At 47.3% G+C, this 22,256-nt stretch overlaps 1 protein-coding gene across 4 annotated transcripts; it reads left to right on the top strand.

Moving 5' to 3' along the window:
- The first annotated feature begins 45 nt into the window (after positions 1–45).
- LOC476396 (sialic acid-binding Ig-like lectin 5) lies at positions 46–20,052 on the top strand. 4 transcript variants are annotated; one of them, XM_038527964.1, is made up of 10 exons: positions 46–186; positions 345–421; positions 500–880; positions 1,106–1,384; positions 1,586–1,633; positions 2,179–2,436; positions 2,519–2,803; positions 3,021–3,120; positions 3,900–3,981; positions 19,820–20,052. In XM_038527964.1, exons 1-10 carry the CDS (start codon positions 179–181, stop codon positions 19,835–19,837), a joined length of 1,536 nt encoding a protein of 511 aa, XP_038383892.1. In that variant the 5' UTR covers positions 46–178; the 3' UTR covers positions 19,838–20,052. The 4 variants fall into 4 exon arrangements, 3 of the variants coding, with proteins under 3 accessions (XP_038383892.1, XP_038383891.1, XP_038383893.1); XM_038527963.1 differs by lacking the exon at positions 19,820–20,052 and adding an exon at positions 12,644–13,109; XR_005354479.1 differs by lacking the exon at positions 19,820–20,052 and having other exon boundaries at positions 2,519–2,904; positions 3,900–3,942.
- The last annotated feature ends 2,204 nt before the right edge of the window (positions 20,053–22,256 follow it).

A 22,256-nucleotide genomic window follows, 5' to 3' on the forward strand; every position in this document is an offset into this window, starting at 1 on the left:
TGGGGGAAGGAGTTGAGGCTGCCTGCATACTCCCTGTTTCTCTTTTCTAGCGTCTCTGGCCCTTTGCTAAACTCACTCTTGATTTAAACATCATTTGGAAGGCAATCACTGTCCAGACTTACATCTGGACAAGCATGCCAGCCTCCAGGGGCCTCGGTATTTTAACCTGCTGTGTCAGATGCAGAGGTGAGACATAATAATTTCTCAGCCCCCACCTCACCACCCACCATGGCTCCTGTTGCCCAAGTTCCCCATCCATGGTGACCACAGCTCTGTCACACACTGCTTCCTGTTGGGGCTTTCTCGGCCTCACCCCTCCTTCAGGGCATTTCCTTCCCTGACAGAGGGATCTACACCCACGTTCCTGCCCTGGTGGCTGCAGACATGCTACCCCTACTGCTGCTGCCCCTGCTGTGGGGGGGTAAGTGGGCCAAGGGAGGGGGGTTGGGCACAGGTGGGAGTGGGCTGGACCCACCGCCAAGCCTCTGTGTCCCCCCAGGGTCCCTGCAGGAGAATGCAGAGTATGAGCTCCGAGTGCAGGAATCAGTAACAGTGCAGGAGGGTCTGTGTGCAGACGTGCCCTGCTCTTTCTCCTACCCCTGGAGCTGGTGGTATTCCTCTGGGATCCCATATATGTACTGGTTCCGAGATGGGGACAACATACACAATTCCCAGCCTGTGGCTACAAATAACCGAAGGATAAAGGTGAAGACAGAGACCCAGGACCGATTCCACCTCATCGGGAACCCCCTGGACAGCAACTGCTCCCTGAGAATCAGAGAGGCCAGGACGAAGGACCAGGGAGTCTACCAATTCCGAGTGGAGAGAGATACCGTGAGATATACTTACAGAGATAAGAAGCTGACCCTGAAGGTGGCAGGTATGGCAGTGGCCTCAGGAGAGGGCTCTGGGACCTGGAAACTCCCATCTTAGAACAGGAACAGGACACTGGAACATTCCCTGCTCCAGGTCTGGGGGCTAGGATGGTGGGAAGAGACATGCGGGCCTGGGGTCAGCTTATGCCCTGAGGCCCTGGTCCCTCTCAGGGTCACACTCTGGGTCCCCACAAGCCCAGGGCCCAGGCACCTCCCTCTCTCCTCCTCAGCCCTGACACAGAAACCGGACATCCACTTTCTGGAGCCCCTGAGGTCTGGCTTCCCCCAAAACCTGACCTGCAGTCTGCCGGGATTCTGCGAAGGGGGAAGACCTCTCACCTTCTCCTGGGTAGGGGGTGCTCTGGACCGGCTGGACCCCCAGACCGTGTCCTCCTCAGTGCTGACCCTCACCCCGAGGCTGCAGGACCATGGCAGCAACCTCACCTGTCGGGTGTCCCTGCCAGGAGCTCAGAGCACCGTGGAGAGAACCATCAGGCTCAATGTGTCCTGTGAGTGCTGGAGAGATGGCTGGATCCCTCAGGGCAGTGGGGATTGTGTGAATGCGTGAATACCCTTTGGGAGGGTAGGTGAAGAGTCAACAGGGACAGTCATGTCCACCTTCCCTGTGTTCCCCAACCCCTCCCTGGGTGCTGGGTCTACTTCCATTCCAATCTTCACATCTGAAGCAGGGCCATATCTTTCCATCCTAGACGCTCCCCAGAACCTCACCATCAGCATCTTCTTCAGTGATGTTGCAGGTAGGAAATAATCTGTCTTCTTGGGGGGCTGGGACCTGGCCCTGACGTGGGGGTAGGGAGTCAGCCCCCAACAAGAGGGTAGGGATCATAGATTGAATAGGATCAGATATGGGGAAAGCAAGGTTAAAAATCAGCACCCTCCCTCCTGCACATCCCATGGGTCCATGCACCTCTACTGTCATGTGCAAGCATGCACAAACACACAATTCAAAGCCCATTTCACTTTACCAATGGCACTGCTCTGGCACTCTTCCTACCCCTCCACCCCTATTTCCTGCTGTGTTCACTGAGTGAAGCCACTGGACAGTCCAGGCATGTCCTAGTGGGACACTGAGTCTCCCCTGAAGATATGAGGCCCAGACACTTGAGGTCAACCTCTTTTGGGTGTTAAAGCCCAGCTTTTCAGCCCTGATGGAATCAACTCAGTGGGTCAAGGAAGGAGAGATGCAATGGGATCCTGGGAAGGAGGGAGGGATGGAGACTGAGAGCCTCCCACAGCTGATGCCCTGTCTCTCCCTCTCCCTCTCTCCATCTCTGTCCCAAAGCCCTGAAGATTCTGGAAAACACCTCATCCATTCTCATCCAGAAGAGCTGGGCTCTGCAACTGCTCTGTGCTGCTGACAGCAACCCCCCTGCGGAGCTGAGCTGGTTCCAGGGGTCCCCCGCCCTGAATGCCACCCCCATCTACAGAAGTCCCATCCTGGACCTGCCTCAAGTAGGGGTTTCGGAGCAAGGAGACTTCACCTGCCGAGCTCAGAACTCGCTGGGCTCCCAGCACGTCTCCCTGCACCTCTCTGTGGTCTGTGAGTGAGGGGACTCCTGGCGGCAGGACACCGGGGCCTGGGGAGCAGGGGCACCGCTGACCCCTTCTCTTCCCTCTCCCAGACCCCCCGCGGCCGCTCAGCCCCTCCTGCTCCTGGGAGGGCGAGGCGCTGCAGTGCACCTGCTCCTCCCACGCGCGCCCGGCCCCCACCCTGCGCTGGCGCCTGGGGGAGGGGCTGCTGGAGCGGAACCACAGCAATGCCTCCTTGACTGTCACCTCCAGCTCTGAGGGGCCCTGGGCCAACAGCTCCCTGAGCCTCCGTGGGCCGCTGGGCTCTGGCCTCAGACTCAGCTGCGAGGCCTGGAATGCGCACGGGAAACAGAGCGCCACTGTCCTGTTGCTGCCAGGTCTGGGTGCTCTTGGGGGCAGAGGTGTGGGAGGAGGGAGTCCGGATCCTAGAAAAAAGGAGGCCTGAAGCTGAGGCGGGGGCCTGGACAGAAGGTGATTGGTGAGTTATGGTCTCCCATCTCTGGGGCCCAAGCAGGCCCTGCAGCACGTTCTGGGAGGAGGTAGGAAGGCAAGAGATTGAGTGCTGGTAGGGAGTTTCACACCTCTTCTCTGCAGGGAAATCGGTATTCCTGGCAGGAGCCATGCCTGCAGCTCTTGGAGGTGCTGGTGCCACTGCTCTGCTGTTCCTATGTCTGTGCCTCTCCTTCTTTTGCATGTAAGTCTATGTTGGGGAACTACAGGGAATGCAGAGAGAGGTCACTTAATCCCAGAAATGCAGGGTAGAGTAGAGTAGATCCAGAGGGGGTCTTTTTTGGGGGTGGGGGTGGGGGATATAACAATTTCATTGAGATGTAATTCCCGTACATTTACAGCGTACAGTTCAATGCCTTTTAGTGCATTCAGAGTTGTGCATGCATTACCCCAATTATAGGACTCATCAGCCCCAAAAGAAAAGGAAACAAATGAAAGAAACCCTCCACTCCCTAATTTTCATCCTGCCCCCCCCCCCAGCCCTAGGCAATCTCTTTTGTCTCTCTACATTTGCTCATTTCAGACACTCTGTATAGGTGGAATCCTACAACACATGGTGCTTTGTGACTGACCTCTTCCACTTAGCGTGATGTTTTCAGGGTTCGTGCATCAGTATCCTGTCCTATTTTTATTTCCATATACCATCCTATCACATGGATGAAGCACATTGTATTGGTCACTCATGTATTGATAGACATTTGGGTTGTTTCTACTTTTTGGCTATCACGAATAACACTGCAATGACCACCGGGGGCCCAAGTTTTTACATATGAGAGAGTTCTTTAGTGATGGACATTTGGTCTGGCCAAATATCCACTCATCCAGGGGAATGGAGTGCTTACTTGAACATCAGGAAGGTCTGAGGCTGGTTCCGGGGTTTGGGTGCCATTTCACCAGGGAGCAGGAAGCCTGCCCATGTGTACCTGAGCCACCCTGGCTACAGGTGCTGGTTTCTCCCTTTAGAATGAAAGCCCGCAGGAAGCAGACATCTGGGAGTGGAGACGGCATGGATGATGAAGATCCTGTCATGGGTACCGCTGCCTGGGTGAGTGATGCTGGCGTCTTCTTTCGCATGGGGGTGGGGATGGGAGCTAGGTTTGTCCATTCGGAGTCCAGATGGAGCTCCTCCACATTTCCCCACCCCTGCTCCAGTCTGGCCACCTGGGCAGACAGCTGGGGATTGACTTCTCTTCTGTTCTTCCCCTTCATCTCCCAGTGACCCAATGACCCTCTGGTCAACTCTTGTTCCACTCCTGCTGATCACTGAGCCCACCTCACCTCTTTGCTAGATACAGCCAGACAGAGCCTCTCCCAAAATCGATCGCTTTCCAGCCGTTCTGGAGTTTCAGTGATGTTGTCTATGCCCGTTGCTTAGAGAATCGAGTCACGTTTCTTGGTCTGATGTTTATTTATTTATTTGTAAAGGTTTTATTTATTTATTCATGAGAGACACACAGAGAGAGAGGCAGAGACACAGGCAGAGGGAGAAGCAGGCTCCCTGCAGGGAGCCCCATGCAGGACTCGATCCCACAACCTTAGCATCACAACCGAAGCTGAAGGCAGCCGCTCAACCACTGAGCCATCCAGGTGCCCCTGCCCTTCTATAAAATTGAGCCCGTGTTGCCCTAAATGGAGTTATCCAAAATACTTTATTCATGGCTAAGCTCTTATCATGGGAACAAGCATTGTTCACTTGTACTTACTCGTTTTATTTGCAATATGATAAGCAACTGTGAACCCACCAAACACTCACCTCAAACACTGACCATAACTTATATCTGCTCGTGTTGCTCTGTGACATATCCCTTTAACCATTGCTCTGAATCTTCATTTGCTAGCGTTATCCCACATATATATGCCTGAAATATCTGCTATTCAGTTTAATTGCTTCTGAACCTGCAAAGGCTTCACACTCTGTTCACTCCTCTTGGACTAGCTTTGCAGACTCACCACTACTAGTGACGTCACAGAGATGCATCTATGTTGCATGAAGTTACAGTTGCCTGTTTCATTTTATGATTATGTCTATTGCCTAAGTTCCTGTGGGTGGACATTTGAGTTGCTCCAGATGTTTCTGTTCATATCTCATTGCATTCACATGCAAGAATTTTTCTTCAGCATTATTTAAGAATTTGATTACTAGGTCAGGGGTATGTGAATGTTCCAATTTACAAGATCATGACAAATGGTTTTCCAAAGCAAATGAATGCATCCATTAATATACCCATCTGTGCCTATCAGATCCTGTTGATCTATAATATCTGCAGCACTTGATTTTCGGAATTTTTTGTCGTCTCACTATATAACTATAGTATTGATCTGCACTTCATTCGTTCCAATGAGGATGAAAATCTCTGTCTTCATTGGCATATGAACACCTCCTCTCTAAAGTGCCTGGTCCTATCTGCAGCCCATTTTCCTATTGGGTGTTTGACTTTCTTCCTTCTTTCTTTTTCTTTCTTTCTTTCTTTCTTTCTTTCTTTCTTTCTTTCTTTCTTTCTTTCTTTCTTTCTTTCATTTCTTTCTTTCTAAGATTTTATTTATTTACTTGAAAGAGAGAGAGTGAGTGAGAGCCCATGAGCAGGGGGGAGGGGCAGAGGCAGAAGGAGAAGCAGACTCCTCACTGAGCAGGGAACCTGACATGGGATTCTGGGACTCGATCCCAAGACCCTGGGGATCATGACCCAAGCAGATACTTAACCAACTGAGCCACCCAGGAGCCTAGGTGTTTGACTTTCTTATTGAATTTATTGGAGAGCTTGTGCGTCTTCATACTAATTTTTTTCTTGGTTATACACACTATAAATAACTTTTCTCAGTAATTTGTCTTTACTTTTTAAAGGTGATCTTTGATGAGTGTACGTTCTTAATAGTAATATAACCATATTCCCCAATCTCCTCTTTTTTGTTTAGTGACTTTTGGGTCTCATTTAAGAAAACCTTTCTTATTCTAAGATTAGACGGATATTCAAGTGTAGTTTTTTTTTTTTTTTTTTTTAAGATTTTATTTATTTGGGATGCCTGGGTGGGTCAGAGGTTGAACATCTGTCTTTGGCTCAGGGCATGATCCTGGGGGCCCGGGATTGAGTCCCACATCAGGCTCCCTGCATAAAGCCTGCTTGTCCCTCTGCCTATATCTCTGCCTCCCTCTTTCTCTGTGTCTCATGAATTTATTTATTTATTTATTTATTCATGAGAGACACACACAGAGAGAGGCAGAAATATAGGTAGAGGGAGAAGCAGGTTCCTTTCGGGGAGCCTGATGCAGGACTCGATCCCAGGACTCTGGGATCACGATCTGAGCCAAAGGCAGATGCTCAACCACTGAGTCCCCCAAGTACATCCCTCAAGTATAATTCCTACTAAAAGTTTTATGTATTCCTTTGGACATGTAAAGACTTAATCTACTTGGAGTTGATTTTTGTGTAGGGTGCAGCGCTGACCTTTATATGTTTCTCCTTCGTGTATGGAATAACCTTTCTCTTGCCCCTCTGCTGATCTGCCACACCACTCTGTCATACATCAAAATTCAGTACACATGTGGGCCTCTGTCTGTGGCCTCTATTCTATTCCAGTGGTCAATTTAACTGTCTGAGCCAGAACTATCTCTAGAGGCAAGGCAACCGATCTGTAGATTCAAGACCAAGTACTGATATCTGATAGAGCAGGATCCCTTCCTTAATTTTATCTAATAGTGTCTTGGCTATTCTCAGCCTTTTGCTCTTCTATTTAAACATTAGAATCAGTTTGTCAAGTTCCCAATAAACACCCCTGTTGGTATTTTTACTGGAATTACATTGAATCTATAGATCAACTTGGGAAGAATTTACTTGTTTGTGAATTCAAGTCTTCTTGTCCACAAAAACAGGGATCTATTAGTTTAAATTTTTTTCAAAAAAGATGTAGGACTCCTTCAGATAGGTCTTCCTTTTGTTATTTTACTTCCTTAATGCTAGTTTTGTTACTATTATAAATGTTATCTTTTTAAAAATGCATTTTCTGGGACGCCTGGGTGGCTCAGCCATTGAGCATCTGCCTTTGGCTCAGGGTATGATCCTGTGGTCTTGGGATCAAGTCCTGCATGGACCTCCCCATGGGGAGCCTGCTTCTCCCTCTGTCTATGTCCCTGCCTCTCTCTCTGTGTGTGTCTCTCATGAATAAATAAATAAAATCTTTTTAAAAATGCATTTTCTGATCACTCATCAATGATATGCAGAATTAAAATATTTTTTTTTAGAATTAAAATATTGATTAAAAATATATAAGCATTGGGACTTCTGGGTGGCTCAGTTGAGCAGCTGGCTCTTGATTTCAGCTCAGGTCATGATCTCAGGGTCCTGAGATGGAGCCCTGTACCAGACTCTGTGCTCAGCGCAAAATCTGCTTAACTCTCTCTCTCTCTCCTTTTGCTCCCTACCCCAATTTGCAAGCACACACACTCTCTCTCTCTCAAATAAATTAATTAATTAAAAAAAATTTACAACGAGTCAATGCCTGACTGACTCAGTGGGAGGAGCATGCAACTTACGATCTCTGGGTCATGAATTCGAGCCCCACATTGGGTATAGAGATGAAGAAGAAGAAGAAGAAGAAACTTAAAAATTTTATAAAGTGTTTTAAATTTCTTTTTTTTTTTAAATTTTTATTTATTTATGATAGTCACAGAGAGAGAGAGGCAGAGACACAGGCAGAGAGAGAAGCAGGCTCCATGCACCGGGAGCCCGACGTGGGATTCGATCCCGGGTCTCCAGGATCTTGCCCTGGGCCAAAGGCAGGCGCCAAACCGCTGCGCCACCCAGGGATCCCTATAAAGTGTTTTAGAATTTTATAAAATTACAAATTGGCCTTAGGTGTCATTTAGATTCTTGTTTTGGTAGCTGGAGTGTTTTAGATCTATTCATAAGCGTACTGCACCATGCTTTTACAGAGATAGAGATACCATCTGGAAAATTTGTGATATTCTGGTTTTTAACTGTCATGGCTTGCTGAACCAAGCAGCTGAATTTGATGCAAATATAATGTCATCATTATATTGAATTATATTAAATCAACTTGTCCTTTTGGATTACACAGCAGATACTACACAAGAAACACCTGGCCTCATGCATCCTCTGCAGATATATTTTTCTTTTCTTTTTTCTTTCTTTTCCTAGATTTTATTTATTTATTTGAGAGAGAGCGGCAGAGAGAGAGTACAAACGGGGAGGGGCAGAAGGAGAGAAAGAGAAGCAGGCTCCCTGCTGAGCAGAGAAGCACAATGTGGGGGGGGGGGGCTCTTTTAAAGGACCTGGGGATCATGACCTGAGCCAAAGGCAGATGCGGTCTAAACCGCTTAACCAACTGAGCCATCCAGGCACCCTCCTGTATTTTTCTCCTAAAAGATTTTGTATTTCAATAAACGACTCACTCTCCTGAATCATTGATGGAGAAGTGAGCACACTCAGACTCCATCCTCTGGTCACAGATGTTCCTGTAACATGGACTATGGGCGGTAGGTGGTAAAAGATTGAGCAGTAGCCAGTTCCTCAATTTATCTATACATCTTCTACTCTCTACCTTGGTGAGGCCCAACGCCCCTGCAGAGTTCTTCTGGGGCTTCACTGTAAATGTTCATCTCCTCACTGTGACACTCACCTCTTCGGAGTGCTGATCTGGGTGCTCAGAATTGTCTTCATTCTCTCAGTAGATGCAGCAACGCATGAAAAGCAATGACATGTTTATTGATCTTATATTTTCCCAGCTTGCTAAGCTCTCGTTAGTTTTTTTTTTTAAGAACTTATTTATTTATTCATGAGAGACCCAGTGAAAGGCAGAGGCATAGACAGAAGAAGAAGCAGGCTCCCTCCTGGGAGCCCGGTAAGAGACTAGATCCCAGGACCCCAGGATCACGACCTAAGCCAAAGGCAGATGCTCAACCACTGAGCCACCAGATGCCCCAGTTTTGTTTTAAGATTTTATTTTTAAGGGGATCCTTGGGTGGCTCAGCGGTTTAGTGCCTGCCTTTTGCCCAGGGTGCGATCCTGGAGTCCTGGGATCAAGTTCCACGTCAGTCTTCCGCATGGAGCCTGCTTCTCCCTCCTCCTGTGTCTCTGCCTCTCTCTCTCTCTCTCTATCATAAATAAATCTTTAAAAAAAAAGATTTTATTTTTAAGTAATCTCTATACCCAATGTGGGGCGTGAACTGACAACCTCAAGATCAAGAGCCACACGCTCTTCCAACTGAGCCAGCCAGGTGCCCCTAAGCTCTCTTGTTATTCTAATAATTTGTATATAGACATGGAAGTATTTTTAACAGTTTTTTTCTTTTTTTTTTTTTTAGATTATTTATTCATGAGAGACAGAGAGAGAGAGGCAGAGACATAGGCAGAGGGAGAAGCAAGTTCCTTGCAGGGAGCCCGATGTGGGACTCAATCCCGGATCCTGGGATCAGGCCCTGAGCTGAAGGCAGGCGCTCAACTGCTGAGCCACCCAGGCATCCCAACAGGGTTTTTTTTTTTCCCCCGATTTAGAAAATATCACAGGGCATCTGCTGGCTCAGTTGGAAAAGCATATGACTCTTGATCTCAGGGTTGTGAGTTTGAGCCCCACATTGGATGTGGAGCCCATTAAAAAATTTTTTTTAAGTATCTTAGTTAGGGGCACCTGGCTGGCTCAGCAGGTGGAGCATACTACTTTTGATTTCTAGGTTGTAAGTCCACCTGTTTTAGAAATATTGGATCTTCTCAGTGAATTGAACATTTGATCATACATCATGATCTTCTCTATTGAGACTTTTTGTTCTAAAGTCTATTTGGTTAGATCTTAATATAGATACAACAATTTGTCATTGGCTAGTAAGATGTCTGTTATATGTCCATCCTTTGTTTCTCCAGCAACATTTTATTTATGCTTCAGAAGTGATTTTTGTAAACAGTAGTATAACCAAGTTTTTTAAAAAAGAACTTTTCATTTTTAAAATTAAAAAAAATATTTTTTAAAGATTTAATGTATTTATTCATGAGAAACACAGAGAAAGAGAGGCGGAGACATAGGCAGAGGGAGAAGCAGGCTCCATGCAGGGAGCCCAATGTGGGACTTAAACCCAGGAATCCCGGGATTACGCCCTGGGCTGAAAGCAGGTGCTCAACCGCTGAGCCACCCAGGCATCCCTAAAAATTTTTTGAATTTTAAGTAGGATCCACACCCAATGTGGGGCTTTAACTCACAATCCTGAGATTAAGAATCTCCTGCTCTACTAATTGAGCCAGCCAGGTTTTTACAAATCCAATTTGACTTCCTCTATTTGTGTTTACTATGTTTATTAATACATGCGGTTTTCATTCTCCTATTTTACCTTTCCCTTTTGCTTGGTTCCATTTTTTTTCAATATTTCATTTTCTCCTCTCTTAAAAAATCAATCTCTCCCTTATACCCAAGAAAAACTTTAGTGTGCTTTTTATATCTCTCATGCTTCTTTCCCTACACTTTCTACAACGTTGCTGCTTTTTCTAGATCTTCATTTTTCACTCTAGATTATTATGAACATACCTAATATTTTTCTATTCTTTGGTATTTTGTTTAATACACAGTCACACATTTTACTGAGTCACACCTTTGTACCCCAGATTTATTGCAGCATTTTCAGGTTTTGTTACTTTTATCTTTTTTTTTAATATGATTTTTATTTATTTATTTGACAGAGAGAGAAAGAGCACCAGCAGGGGGAGCAGTAGAGGGAGAAGGAGAAGCAGGCTGCCGGCTGAGCAGGGAGCTGGATATGGGGGGGGGGGGGGGGGCAGGGGCTTGATCCCACCACCCTGGGATCATGACCTGAGCTAAAGGCAGATAGATGCTTTAACCGACTGAGCCACCCAGGTGCCCCTGTTAGTTTTATTTGTATTCTTCCTCCCAATGTGCTTTCAATTTGGATTCTCTTGTATTAAGATTTCTGAGGACTTACGTGTTTGAAATTTTATGTAATGGTCCTATATTTGAGTTTCATTTGGCAGGATATAAATTTTAGGATCAAAATGATTTTCCTTCAATGCTTTATTTTATTATTTTATTTTCCTTTTAAGTAATCTTTACACCCAACATGAGACTCAAACTCATAGCCTCAAGATCAACAATCGCAAGCTCTACTGACTGAGCCAGCCAGGCAACCCCTTCTTCCAATGTTTTAAACACTATATTTATTTTTCTTTTTAAGATTTTGTTTATTGGAATCCCTGGGTGGTGCAGCGGTTTAGCGCCTGCCTTTGGCCCAGGGCACGATCCTGGAGATCCGGGATCGAATCCCACGTCGGGCTCCTGGTGCATGGAGCCTGCTTCTCCCTCTGCCTGTGTCTCTGCCTCTTTCTCTCTCACTGTGTGCCTATCATAAATAAATAAATAAATAAATAAATAAGATTTTGTTTATTTATGAAGGGCACAGAGAGAGAGGCAGAGACATAGGCAGAGGGAGAAGCAGGTTCCCTGCAGGTTGCCCGATGTGGGACTCGATCCCAGGATCCCGGGATTATGACCTGAGCCAAAGGCAGACCCTCAGTCACTGAGCCACCCAGGTGCCCCAACACTGAACTCTATTGTTTCTTTTTTCTTTTTAAGATTTTATTTATTTATTCATGAGAGATACACAGAGAGAAGTAGAGACATAGACAGAGGGAGAAGCAGGCTCCTCATAGGGGGCCCAATTTGGGACTCAATCCTGGGAATGAGATCATGCCCTGAGCCAAAGGCAGATGCTCAACTGCTGAGCCACCCAGGCATCCCTACTCTATTGTTTCTTGTACCTAGGTTTGCCATTGAGAAATGTAATGTCTGGGGGCGCCTGGGTGGCTTAGGTGATTAAGTATCTGACTCTTGATTTCAGCTCAGGTCATGATCCCAGGGTGGTAAGATTGAGCTCCATGTCAGCCTCTGTGCTCAGTGTGGAGTCTGCTTGAGATGCTCTCTCTCCCTCTGCTCCCTGCTATCTTGCATGCTCCTTGTCTCTCAAAAAATAAAAGAAAGAAAATAGGAAGAAGAAGAAGAGATTTTATGTCTGTCTGAGTCTTGCACATTTGTAAGTAATCCACTCGTTGTCCCTGGAAACTTTTACACTTTTCTCTTTGAGTGCTCTCTTTGGCAGCACATACACACCTTTCTCTTTGGTTGTGATATTCATAAGATTTACTACACTGTATTAGAATATGTGGTGTCCTGGTCTTTTTTCTTGTATTTGTGGGGAACTTTTCAGCTGAGGTGGTTTATCTTTCTTCAGTTCTGGGAATTTTATCTTCATTATTGTTTTTGTTCAAGTATTTCCTCCTTTTTAAATTTCCAATAACACAGCTGGCCTGAGTTTCTTTTCTTTCCTGGCTCTGCCAAGGAGTAGCCTTGGGCAAGTAACTTCACCTTCCCCCACCTCAGTCTCCCTATCTGTAAAATGGGGAGAATAGATATTATTCCTACTGGGCTGTGGGTTTTGTGTGTGTGTGTGTGTGAGGATTAAATGTGATTAATAAGCTTCAATGTGGCCTAATCAGTTGTAACATTAAAGAATTTTATTTTATTTTATGATTATTTTTTGCCTTACAGAATTTTAAATGGATGAGTGAAGAGTTGAATACATAGGAAGTGTGTGTGAATAGGAGGATGAATGAATAAATGTCCCATTAGCCCAACTTCCCTTGGGGACTACACCTGCCTTATTCCTTCTCTTACTCCTTTATTTCTCCTTTACTTAGGGTTCCAGGCAAAAGGCCTGGCCAGACAGCCCCCAAGACCAGGCGACTCCTGCTGGGGATGCCCCTACCTCAGGGGATCAACAGGATCTGCATTATGCCTCCTTCAGCTTTCATGAGATGAAGTTGAGGGAGCCTCAGGATGAGGAGGCCACCAGCACCAACGAGTACTCAGAGATCAGGACAAGCAAATGAGGACTGCTCAGAGCTTGGTGCTGGCCTGGGGAATCACAATCCCTGGGGGAGAAGAGTCAGGCACTAAGCAGTGAAGCATGTGGAGCCCTGTGGCAATATGAACAGGAAAAACTGTCCATGTGTCCCCAGGCAGAGCTGACTTGGGCTCAAACATAGACTATCCAGCAAGTTGCTCCATTTCCCTGTGCCTGTTTCCTGTTCTGTAAATCAGAGATCATGCATCCTGCCTCAGAGGTGGTTGTGGACATTAAAGAAATTAACATGCAGAAATCAACCTACAGAGGTCCTGTCTCACCATGTGTGCTCCATGCCTCCTACTGCTATCTTCTTTGGACAGAAAGGTCCTGCTGGCAAGTTACCCTGAGGCTGGGGATGACCAGGCCTAGGGCTCGCTCATGCTCCTTCCCAGAACTCTTCAAAGCCTCCCAGGGAAGGACCAACCCCTTGACCTGCCATTTGCTTCATGATACAGCATCTTATCATCTCTGTCAGGTCTTCTCCTCGTCCCACTTGTACCTGTCAATTCTTCCATCACACTCCTTCACCTCCTGACCTCCAGTCCCTTCCCTATGTCATTTATGGGCCTCACAGGGATGTGTCCAACCCTGGATCCCTTGCACAAACCCCTTCAAGGCTCCCTAACCTTAGACAATACATAAGCATCTGGTACCCCTGGCATTTTTTAAAAGATTTTATTTATTTATTCATGAGAGACAGAGAGAAAGGCAGAGCATAGTCAGAGGAAGAAGCAGGCTCCCCGTGGGAGCCCAATGTGGGACTTCCTCCCAGGACCCCAGGCTCACAATCAGAGCCAAAGGCAGATGCTTAACCACTGAGCCACCCAGGCATCCCTGCCCCTGGCATTTAAAGTCCATCATGACCTCACTGCTAGCTACTGTTGAAAAAGAAACAACAGAGGCACCTGGGTGGCTCAGTTAGTTGAGCGTCTGCCTTCGGCTCAGGTTATGATCCTGGGGTCTTAGGATTGAGCTCCTTGTCACGCTCCCTGCTCAGTGGGGAGCCTGCTCCTCCCTTCCACTTGTGCTCTCTCTCTCTCACTCTCTCTCATTATCTCTCTCTCAAATAAATAAAATTAAAAAAAAAAAAGGAAAGGAAAGGAAAGAAGAAACAGACTCAAAATGGAGACACTTGCCTCCATGACAGCAAACCAAGACTAACAGTGGTTTCAAGCTCTCCCAGAAATGTGCTCTTTAAACAGTGGATCTGAAACGTCCTGATCAGCACTGGTGAGGTCACCTGCAAGTTAATACCCTCCCCGAAAAAAGATGGCCCGATCTGAAAATACCTGCTTTCTTTTGACAATAACTCCCTTGCCCCACCCTCCTGCCTCTATAAACCTTCCACTGTGTACAGCTCCTCGGAGCACCTGTCTCTTTGCTGGAAGGGATGCTGACCACTTCATAAGTCATGGAATAAAGCCCGTTACATCCTGCAATTTACTTAGCTGAATTTCCTTCATTAGCACTGCTCATCTGCACTTCTCTCTGCTGTCTTCCTTACAACATCTGTGTTGTTCTGACCCTCTCCTGGAGACCCAGCCTCTCTGCTTCACCTGGCCAACGCTGGCTGGTCCTTCACACCTGAGTCCTTGCACAGATCCCAGTTGAGAGCCTGGACCAAAGAAAGAGCTCACTCTCTCCCTTTCTCTAAAGTGGGACTAATGTGTTATTTCTTTTCCACAAAGCACTAGAACAAAAACAGCCAGAACTTCACCAGTGGCACTGCAGTGCAAATGCCCAGCAACAAGCTTTTCTGATTGTAAGTGCCTGACATTAAGCATTTCTACTGAGGTACAAAATGCAAATTTTTCTGGAAGGAGATGGGACAAGAAAGCTAGCAAAAGAAAAAGATTTGTCCCGGCTAGGCTGCTTTCCCTGGTGCTGGGAATTGAAGGTATGGGGTCTTCTGAACATTACCTCATCTTCCTTTGGGGATGGAAGGAAGATCCTTGTGGCAGATCATTGGTGCTGATCAAAAATTTCCTGACTGACCAGTTAAGACTACATTTCTGGGAGGGGGGGAGAGGGTGACCCACCCTGACCTTGACCTCAGTCTAGGTCAGGGTGACCTTTTTTTTTTAAAGATTTTATTTATTTATTTGACAGAGAGAGCACAAGCAGGGGGAGCAGCAGGCAGAAGGAGAGGGAGAAGCAGGCTCCCTGCTTAGCAGGGAGCCCAACTCAAGGCTCAATCCCAGGACATAACCTGAGCCAAAAGCAGCTGCTCAACTAACTGAGCCATCCAGGTGCCCCACCCCCGCTTTGTTGTAAGTAGGCTCCATGCCCAGTGTGGAGCTCAATAAGGGGCTTGAACTCACGACCCCTGTGTCAAGACCTGAGCTGAGATCAAGAATTAGACCCTTAATGACTGAACCACTCAGGTGCCCCCTCAGTACTTCTAATTGATTCAGTTCGTCCTTGCAGCTTATCTCTTAAGCAAAAAACCTTGTGGGCAAAGCATCCCATGATGGGAACTGAAACTACTCCCTCAAGCAATAAAAACTGTCCTGAGCCTGTAAGACCTGGCATGACTGACCCGAAGACAATGATCCACCTGTCTTTTACTGCCCAGCGGCATGTCCTCAACTGTCTTTTCCCTACATTTTCTTTCCTTTCCTTTTTTTAAGAGAAAGCTCAGAGATATGCTGGGGTGGGGATGGATGAAGGGATGTGGGGTGGGGGTTTTTGTGGGTAGGGGTTGGGGAGGGGAGGGAGAGAGAGAGAGAGAGAGAGAATCTCCAGTAGACTCTGTGCTGAGTGTGGAGCCCAATGTGGGGCTCAGTCTCACGACCCTGAGATCATAACCTGAGCCAAAATCAAGAGTCAGACACTTAACCAGCTGAGCCACTTAACCAGGCACCACCCTGCCCCCACTTTCCATATAGGAACCTAGGAATGTTTTCAGCATTCTGGAGACAGTCTTTGAGATGCTAGTCTTCTGTCTTCCCAGTGTTGGCCTCCTTCAAGTAAATCCCTTTCTTGTTTCACCACTGCTTGTGTCTCTGCCTTTGGAGTCACTGAACCTGGTCTGTTTGGAGCTCCCAGAGCCCCTGCTCCCTAGTTATAGGAGGTTGAAACTGTAGTGAGATTATGTGTTAAGTTTCATTTTGGGGATTAAGCATAAATGACACTATTTTGTACCTGTGGCCTTTTTCTTTTAATTCCAGTATAGTTGGGATGCCTGAGTGGCTCAGTGGTTGAGCGTCTGCCTTCAGCTCAGGGTGTGATCCCGGAGTCCCAGGATCAAGTCCTGCATTGGGCTCCCTCATGGAGCTTGCTTCTCCCTCTGCCTGTGTCTCTGCCTCTCTTTCTCAGTCTCTCTCTCTCTCTCTGTGTGCCTCTCATGAATAAATAAATAAAATCTTTTTAAAAATTCCAGTATAGTTAACATATGATGTTATAGCAATTTCAGTTGTAGGATATAGTGATTCAACAATTCTATACATTACTACGTGCTCATCATTGTAAGTGTGTTCTTATTCCCTCACCTACTTCACCCATCCCCCCATCCACCTCTGCTCAGGTAACCTTCAGTTCTCCATTTAAGAGTCTGTTTTTGAGGGATCCCTGGGTGGCGCAGCAGTTTAGCGCCTGCCTTTGGCCCAGGGTGTGATCCTGGAGACCCGGGATCGAATCCCACGTCGGGCTCCCGGTGCATGGAGCCTGCTTCTCCCTCTGCCTGTGTCTCTGCCTCTCTCTCTCTCTCTCTGACTCATAAAAAAAAGAGTCTGTTTTTGGGGGGCTCCTGGGTGTCTTGGTTGGTTGAGCATCTGCCTTCAGGCCAGGTCATGGTCTCAGGGTCTTGAGATCTAGCCCAGAGCTGGGCTCCCTGCTCAATGGGGAATCTGCTTCTCCCTCTCCCTCTGCTTCTGCTATCTCTCTCTCACTCTCTCAAATCTTTTTTTTTTTTTTAATCTTTTTTGGTCTTTCTTTTTTCTTTGTTCATTTGTTTTGTCTCTCAAATTCCACATGAGTGAAATCATGGTAATTGTCTTTTTCTGACTGACTTATTTCACTTAGCATATACCCTCTTGACCTATCAATGTTGTGCAAATGGCAAGATTTCATTCTTGTTTATGGCTCGTATTTCATTGAGTGTGTGTGTATGTGTGTGTGTGTACCATGTCTTCTTTATCTATTCATCTATCAGTGAACACTTGGGCTGCTTCCAGAATTTGGCTATTTTAAATAATGTTGCAATAAACATAAGGGTGCATGTGTCCCTTTAAATTAGTGTTTTTGTATTTTGGGGGTACTCAGCGGTCAGTGGTGGAATTACTGGATCATATGGTATTTCTATTTTTAAATTTTAAAAATATTTCATTTATTTATTTGAGACAAAGAGAAAGAGAGAATGAGTGGGGAGGGGAGGGGCAGAGGGAGAAGCAGACTCCTTGCTGAGCAGAAAGCCTGATGTGGGGCTTGACCACAGAGCCCCAGAATAATGACTTGAGCCAAAGGCAGACACTTAACCAACTGAGTCACCCAGGTGCCACTATTTTTAATTTTTTTGAGGAACCTACATACTGTTTTCCAAAGTGGCTGCACCAGTTCACATTCCCACCAACAGTGCATGAGGGTCCCTTTTTCTCCACAGCCTCTCCAACACTTGTTGTTTCTTGTGCTTTTTGGTTTTTGAGGGAGAAGCAGGCTCCCCACAGGGAGCCCGATGTGTGACTCAATCCCAGGACCCCGGGATCACGACCTGAGCCAAAGGCAGATGCTCAACCACTGAGCCATCCAGGTGCCACTGTTGGTTTCTTTTTAAGTTTATTTTATTTTAGGGGTACATAGGTGGCTCAGTCAGTTAAGTGTCTGCTTTCGGCTCAGGTCGTGATCCTGAGGTCCTGGGATGGAGCCCCATGTCTGGCTCCCTACTCAGTGGGGAGTCTACTTCTCCCTCTCCTCCCCCCAGCTTGTATTTAATCTCACTCTCTCAAATAAATAAATAAAATCCCTGAAGGAAAATGTTTATTTTGTTTTAGTAATTTCTGCACCAAACATGGGGCTCAAATTCATGATCAAGGGTTGCACACTATTCTGACTGAGCCAGCCAGGCGCCCATTTTGTGTTTTTGATTTTAGCCATTCTGACAGGTGTGAGGTGAATTGTTTTTTTTTTTTTTAAGATTTTATTTTTACATAATCTCTGCACCCAAGGTGGGGCTCAAACTCATAACCTGAAATCAAGAGCCACATGCTCCACCAACTGAGCCAGCCAGGCGCCCTGGTTTTTTTTTTTTTTTTTTAAACAAATTTCTGCACATTCTTCCCCCTCATGCTCTGCTTCTTCCCCAGTCCCCTGCTTCTCCATAGCTGGCCTAGCATTCTCAAAAACTACCCTCTCTGTAGGTCACACTGAGACCTTAATTCTCAGTGGAGGCCTGATGAGCTTGGAAGCTTCCCTAGGATATGAAGTTCACTGGGGAACTTCCTCTTCTAGAGACATTCCAGTGGCAAATGCTAAGTGAAATCTACTCTGTCACTACTGGTGAGCATGCTGCGTGTCTATTAGCAGCAGAGTCTCCTGAACCAGTTGGAAGATGGCATAGAGGCTGGTCCTTGGAGACATGATCTTCATCACTTTCGATTCCCCCTCCTTTTTTTTTAAATAAGATTTTATTCATTTATTCATGAGAGACAGAAAGAGAGAGAGACAGAGAGAGACAGAGAATGAGAGGGAGAGAGAAAGGCAGAGACACAGGCAGAGGGAGAAGTAGGCTCCATGCAGGGATCCTGACGCCGGACTCCATCCTGGGTCTCCAGGATCACACCCTGGGCTGAAGGCAGGTGCTAAACCACTGAGCCACCCGAGCTGCCCTCGATTCCCCCTCCTATGAGGGTTTCACCTTCTGCTGTCTGCTGCCACGTGTTCTGATTATCGTATGATGGTCTCTATCCCTTATAAATAAAACACTTCCCCAGTGTGCGTCATCTGCTTTTCTGAGACTAGAATACAGTGGATTCAGGAGTCACTCTATGGCATCAAGAACGTGTAGGTCGCAGCCCCAGCCTCCAAAGGCGCATTAACAATGTGAAACCCTGTGAAGATTGCTTAGCACCTTGAGTTGCAGTTTCCTGCTCTGCCAAATGAGGAGAATTGTTAGCCAGTCCTCTCTAGGAATGGTTGTGAAGGCTCACTGGACCAGTTTGTAGAAAGGCACAACCCTGAGTCCAGCACATGAGGAGCTCTGGTGAACAACCATCTCTTTCCTAATCCTCTACTTGAGGGGAGATCGGGGCACAGATTTCCTACTTGAAGTGTGGTCCAGGGGCCAACAGCATGAGCATAACCTGGAACCTCAGAGAAGACCTGACCCTATGCTTCACCAGGCTGGCATCAATGTTAAGGCAACAAGAGGGTTGAGGGGGAAAGCACAGAGATAAGCCCAGCCCACTCCCACCCCTTCTTCTGGATCCTCCTTCCCAAGGGGAACCCAGACTTTCTGAAACTGCTCTGACTTAGGTGCCCTGCTGACCTAGGGCTCGGGACCTTGTGCCTGTGGATTAGGGTCCCTGGCAGAGTTGGGGGACCCTACTGAACTGAACTCACTCAGCTTTGCTCCAGAACCACGGACAGCGCCAACCCTAGGGCTGGGAGGTCCCCAGGTCTGGCATGATCTGTGGAGCACCCCCTGGAGGCATATCCCTGACCTGCCTCAGATGGAGAAGGAGGAGGGCTGGGGAATGGGACTGGTGTGAAATTCTGTTCTAGGGGACAAAAGTGGTGGCTGGAGGACATCCAGGCTTCTCCTTAGTCTCTCTCTGAAAACCTCCTCATCCTGGTGGCTTAGTTAACTTCAGAGACATAATGCATTTCTCACAAAACACAAGATGCCTTGCCCCCCAGGGCTGCCTCTGCCTTCACCCCCTCCAGAAAATTCAGTGTCTCATTCCTCCCCTTCCTCCCATCACTTTCCAGTGGGTTGATATTCACTATTGCTTTTAATCCCTTCCTTGTGCAGCCATGGAATTCTGGATGACAGCATGACTTGTGATCCTGCTCTGTGCCTGGTGCTATAGGAAGCCCTGATTCAGCTCAGGTGAAGGAGTGAAGCATCAGAAGCCTGGATGAGGGACGCCTGGGCGGCTCAGCGGTTGAGGGTCTGCCTTTGGCTCAGGGCATGATCCCATAGTCCCTGGATTGAGTCCCACATCAGGCTTCCTGCGTGGAGCCTGCTTCGCCCTCTGCCTATGTCTCTGCCTCTCTCTGTGTGTCTATCATGGATAATTAAATAAAATCTTTAAAAAAAGAAGCCTGGATGAGATGTTATATTGGGAGCCGGTGGGTCACAGAGATAAATTCTAAGTTTTCCTTCATTTTATCTGAAAATTAAATATTCAGATGAGGGGAAGGCCTCAGTCAGGCCCTGAGGTTGGTGGGAGGGGGTAGTAGGGAAGGTGGTGGGGGGGAATGGTGGGGGGTAAGGAACTGTAGGGAGCAGGAACCACTATTAGGTGCTGTGGTAATCTAAACAGCCGTAATCTGGGAAGAAGATGCAGCTCGGGGACAACTGTGGTGACAGTGAGGAGATGCTTTTTTTTTTTTTTTTTTTTTGAGAGAGAGAGAGCAGAACATGAGAGGGAGAAGCAGACTCCCCACCAAGCAGGAAGCCCGATGTGGGACTTGATCCCAGGACCCCAGGATCACCACCTGAGCCAAAGGCAGACGCTCAACCACTGAGCCACCCAGGTGCCCCAGGTCCACTGCTTCTGATCTCCAGCTGGAAAGGATTGATCTGGCGGTGTCGGGGGCCCAGACCTGCCCCATCCAAGCCCAAGCTACTGCTGCTGCTCCCCTTGCTGGGAGCGTGGGGCAAGGGGGGGTGGTAAGAGGGCTGTAGGACTTGTGATTTCACAGAAGAGCTTAGGTCTCCATTTGAGGCACAACTTGGAGAAGCATGCAGGGTAGGAGCTGCAAGTATGAGAAACAAGAACATGGTATAGGACAAAGTGGATCCTCATGCTCCGACCTTCTTTCACCCTGAGATTTCTGTGTTTATTCTGGAATAGCCTACATCTTCTGATTTGTGGGAGGGGCCAATACATACCACATTCCTCCTGAGCCCACAAACAGACCAGGTCTGAAGCTGCAGGAGAGGACCCTGGACCTCGGGCTGTTTCCTTGGGGACCTCCACCTGTGACTGTTCTGTGAGCAACAGAAGTACTAGGATGAGGGAGACTAGGATATTGCTCCTTGGAGAAGAGATTTCTTAAAAGATACCATCACAAACGGAAAACACGATCTCTGGCTGTGACAATTAGGGGAAGGGCCTCAGCCAGGGGATTGGGTTGGCTTGAGAGATTCTCCTTGTGTCATTTTTCTGAGCTCTGGGCCTCTCCCTCTCCTCCTCGGTGCTAACCCAGATACCTGACATCCTCACCCTGGGGACCCTAGAGTCTAGGTATGGGGGGAACCTGATCTTCCCATGCCAGGGCCCGGTGAAGGGGGTAGGACACCCCACAACTTTTACTGAGAAGGAATTATCCTGAGTTACCCTCCCTCCAACACACTTCTATGGTTGTGATGACGCAGACGGTTCTGTGTGTGCTTGAATCTTCTCCACCTCAAGATGGGCTGAGGTAGGCCCAGATCCAGTGCGTGGCTATTGGTTCTGGGAAGGAGGATCCTCACCTGATGCTCCAGTGAGCACACATAATAGAATCTAAATGTGCAACAACAGGGCCACAAAAATCCACTTCCTCTGAGACCTCCAGACCAGCAACTGCTCCCAGAGCATGAAAGGTGCCCAGATGTGGGATGAGGGGACATTCAAGCTGTTTGTAACAACAGCAGGTACCAGCTGGAGCTAGCACTAGAAGAGGACATGAAGATGGGGTGCATGGGGATATAGGGGGTGGGGTGTGTGTGGGGCCTAGAGCAGGAAGGCATACGGACTCCTGATCCATCTATTGGGTGACTTGCTCCAGAGCTGGTACAGCTTCAGAGCAAACAATACTGTGGTCTGGCTCATGAGTTGGGGGTGGTTAGCTGGTTCTGGGAGAAACAAGACCTGTGGGGAGCCCCTCAGTGGGTGGGATCCCAGAACCTTCTGGTAATGGCACTCAGCACACATAGGAAGCTTGGCAAACTCTCTAGTTCAGGTTACACGATTCTGACAGTGGCCTGTCAGGGTATTTCAAACCAACCTTCCTTGTGGAAAAAAACAAATATCAGACAACCTGGATACAATTTTTCAGATGTTTGGAGTTGACAGAGAAAATTGCACAGTGAAGATGGAAGAAGCAGGAAGTTAAAAGACATGAGCCACGTATTTAAAGCCCCCTTTCCCCGCTAGATTGCCAATTCTGAGCAGTTACTGAGAAGCTACGTAGGACCTTACAAGTGTCAGGAGGGCTAGAGAAGAAAGACAGTTGAGGGTTTGCCAAGCGGGAGGGGC

Source organism: Canis lupus, chromosome 1 (genome assembly GCF_011100685.1).
Source record: "Canis lupus familiaris isolate Mischka breed German Shepherd chromosome 1, alternate assembly UU_Cfam_GSD_1.0, whole genome shotgun sequence".
In the NCBI taxonomy this organism is placed as follows: domain Eukaryota; kingdom Metazoa; phylum Chordata; class Mammalia; order Carnivora; family Canidae; genus Canis; species Canis lupus.

Coding starts and splice junctions, on each gene's coding strand:
- LOC476396 (XM_038527963.1), top strand. Junction 422..499: donor GCTGCCCCTGCTGTGGGGGG/GTAAGTGGGCCA, acceptor GTGTCCCCCCAG/GGTCCCTGCAGGAGAATGCA. Junction 3,982..12,643: donor TCATGGGTACCGCTGCCTGG/GTGAGTGATGCT, acceptor TCCTTTACTTAG/GGTTCCAGGCAAAAGGCCTG.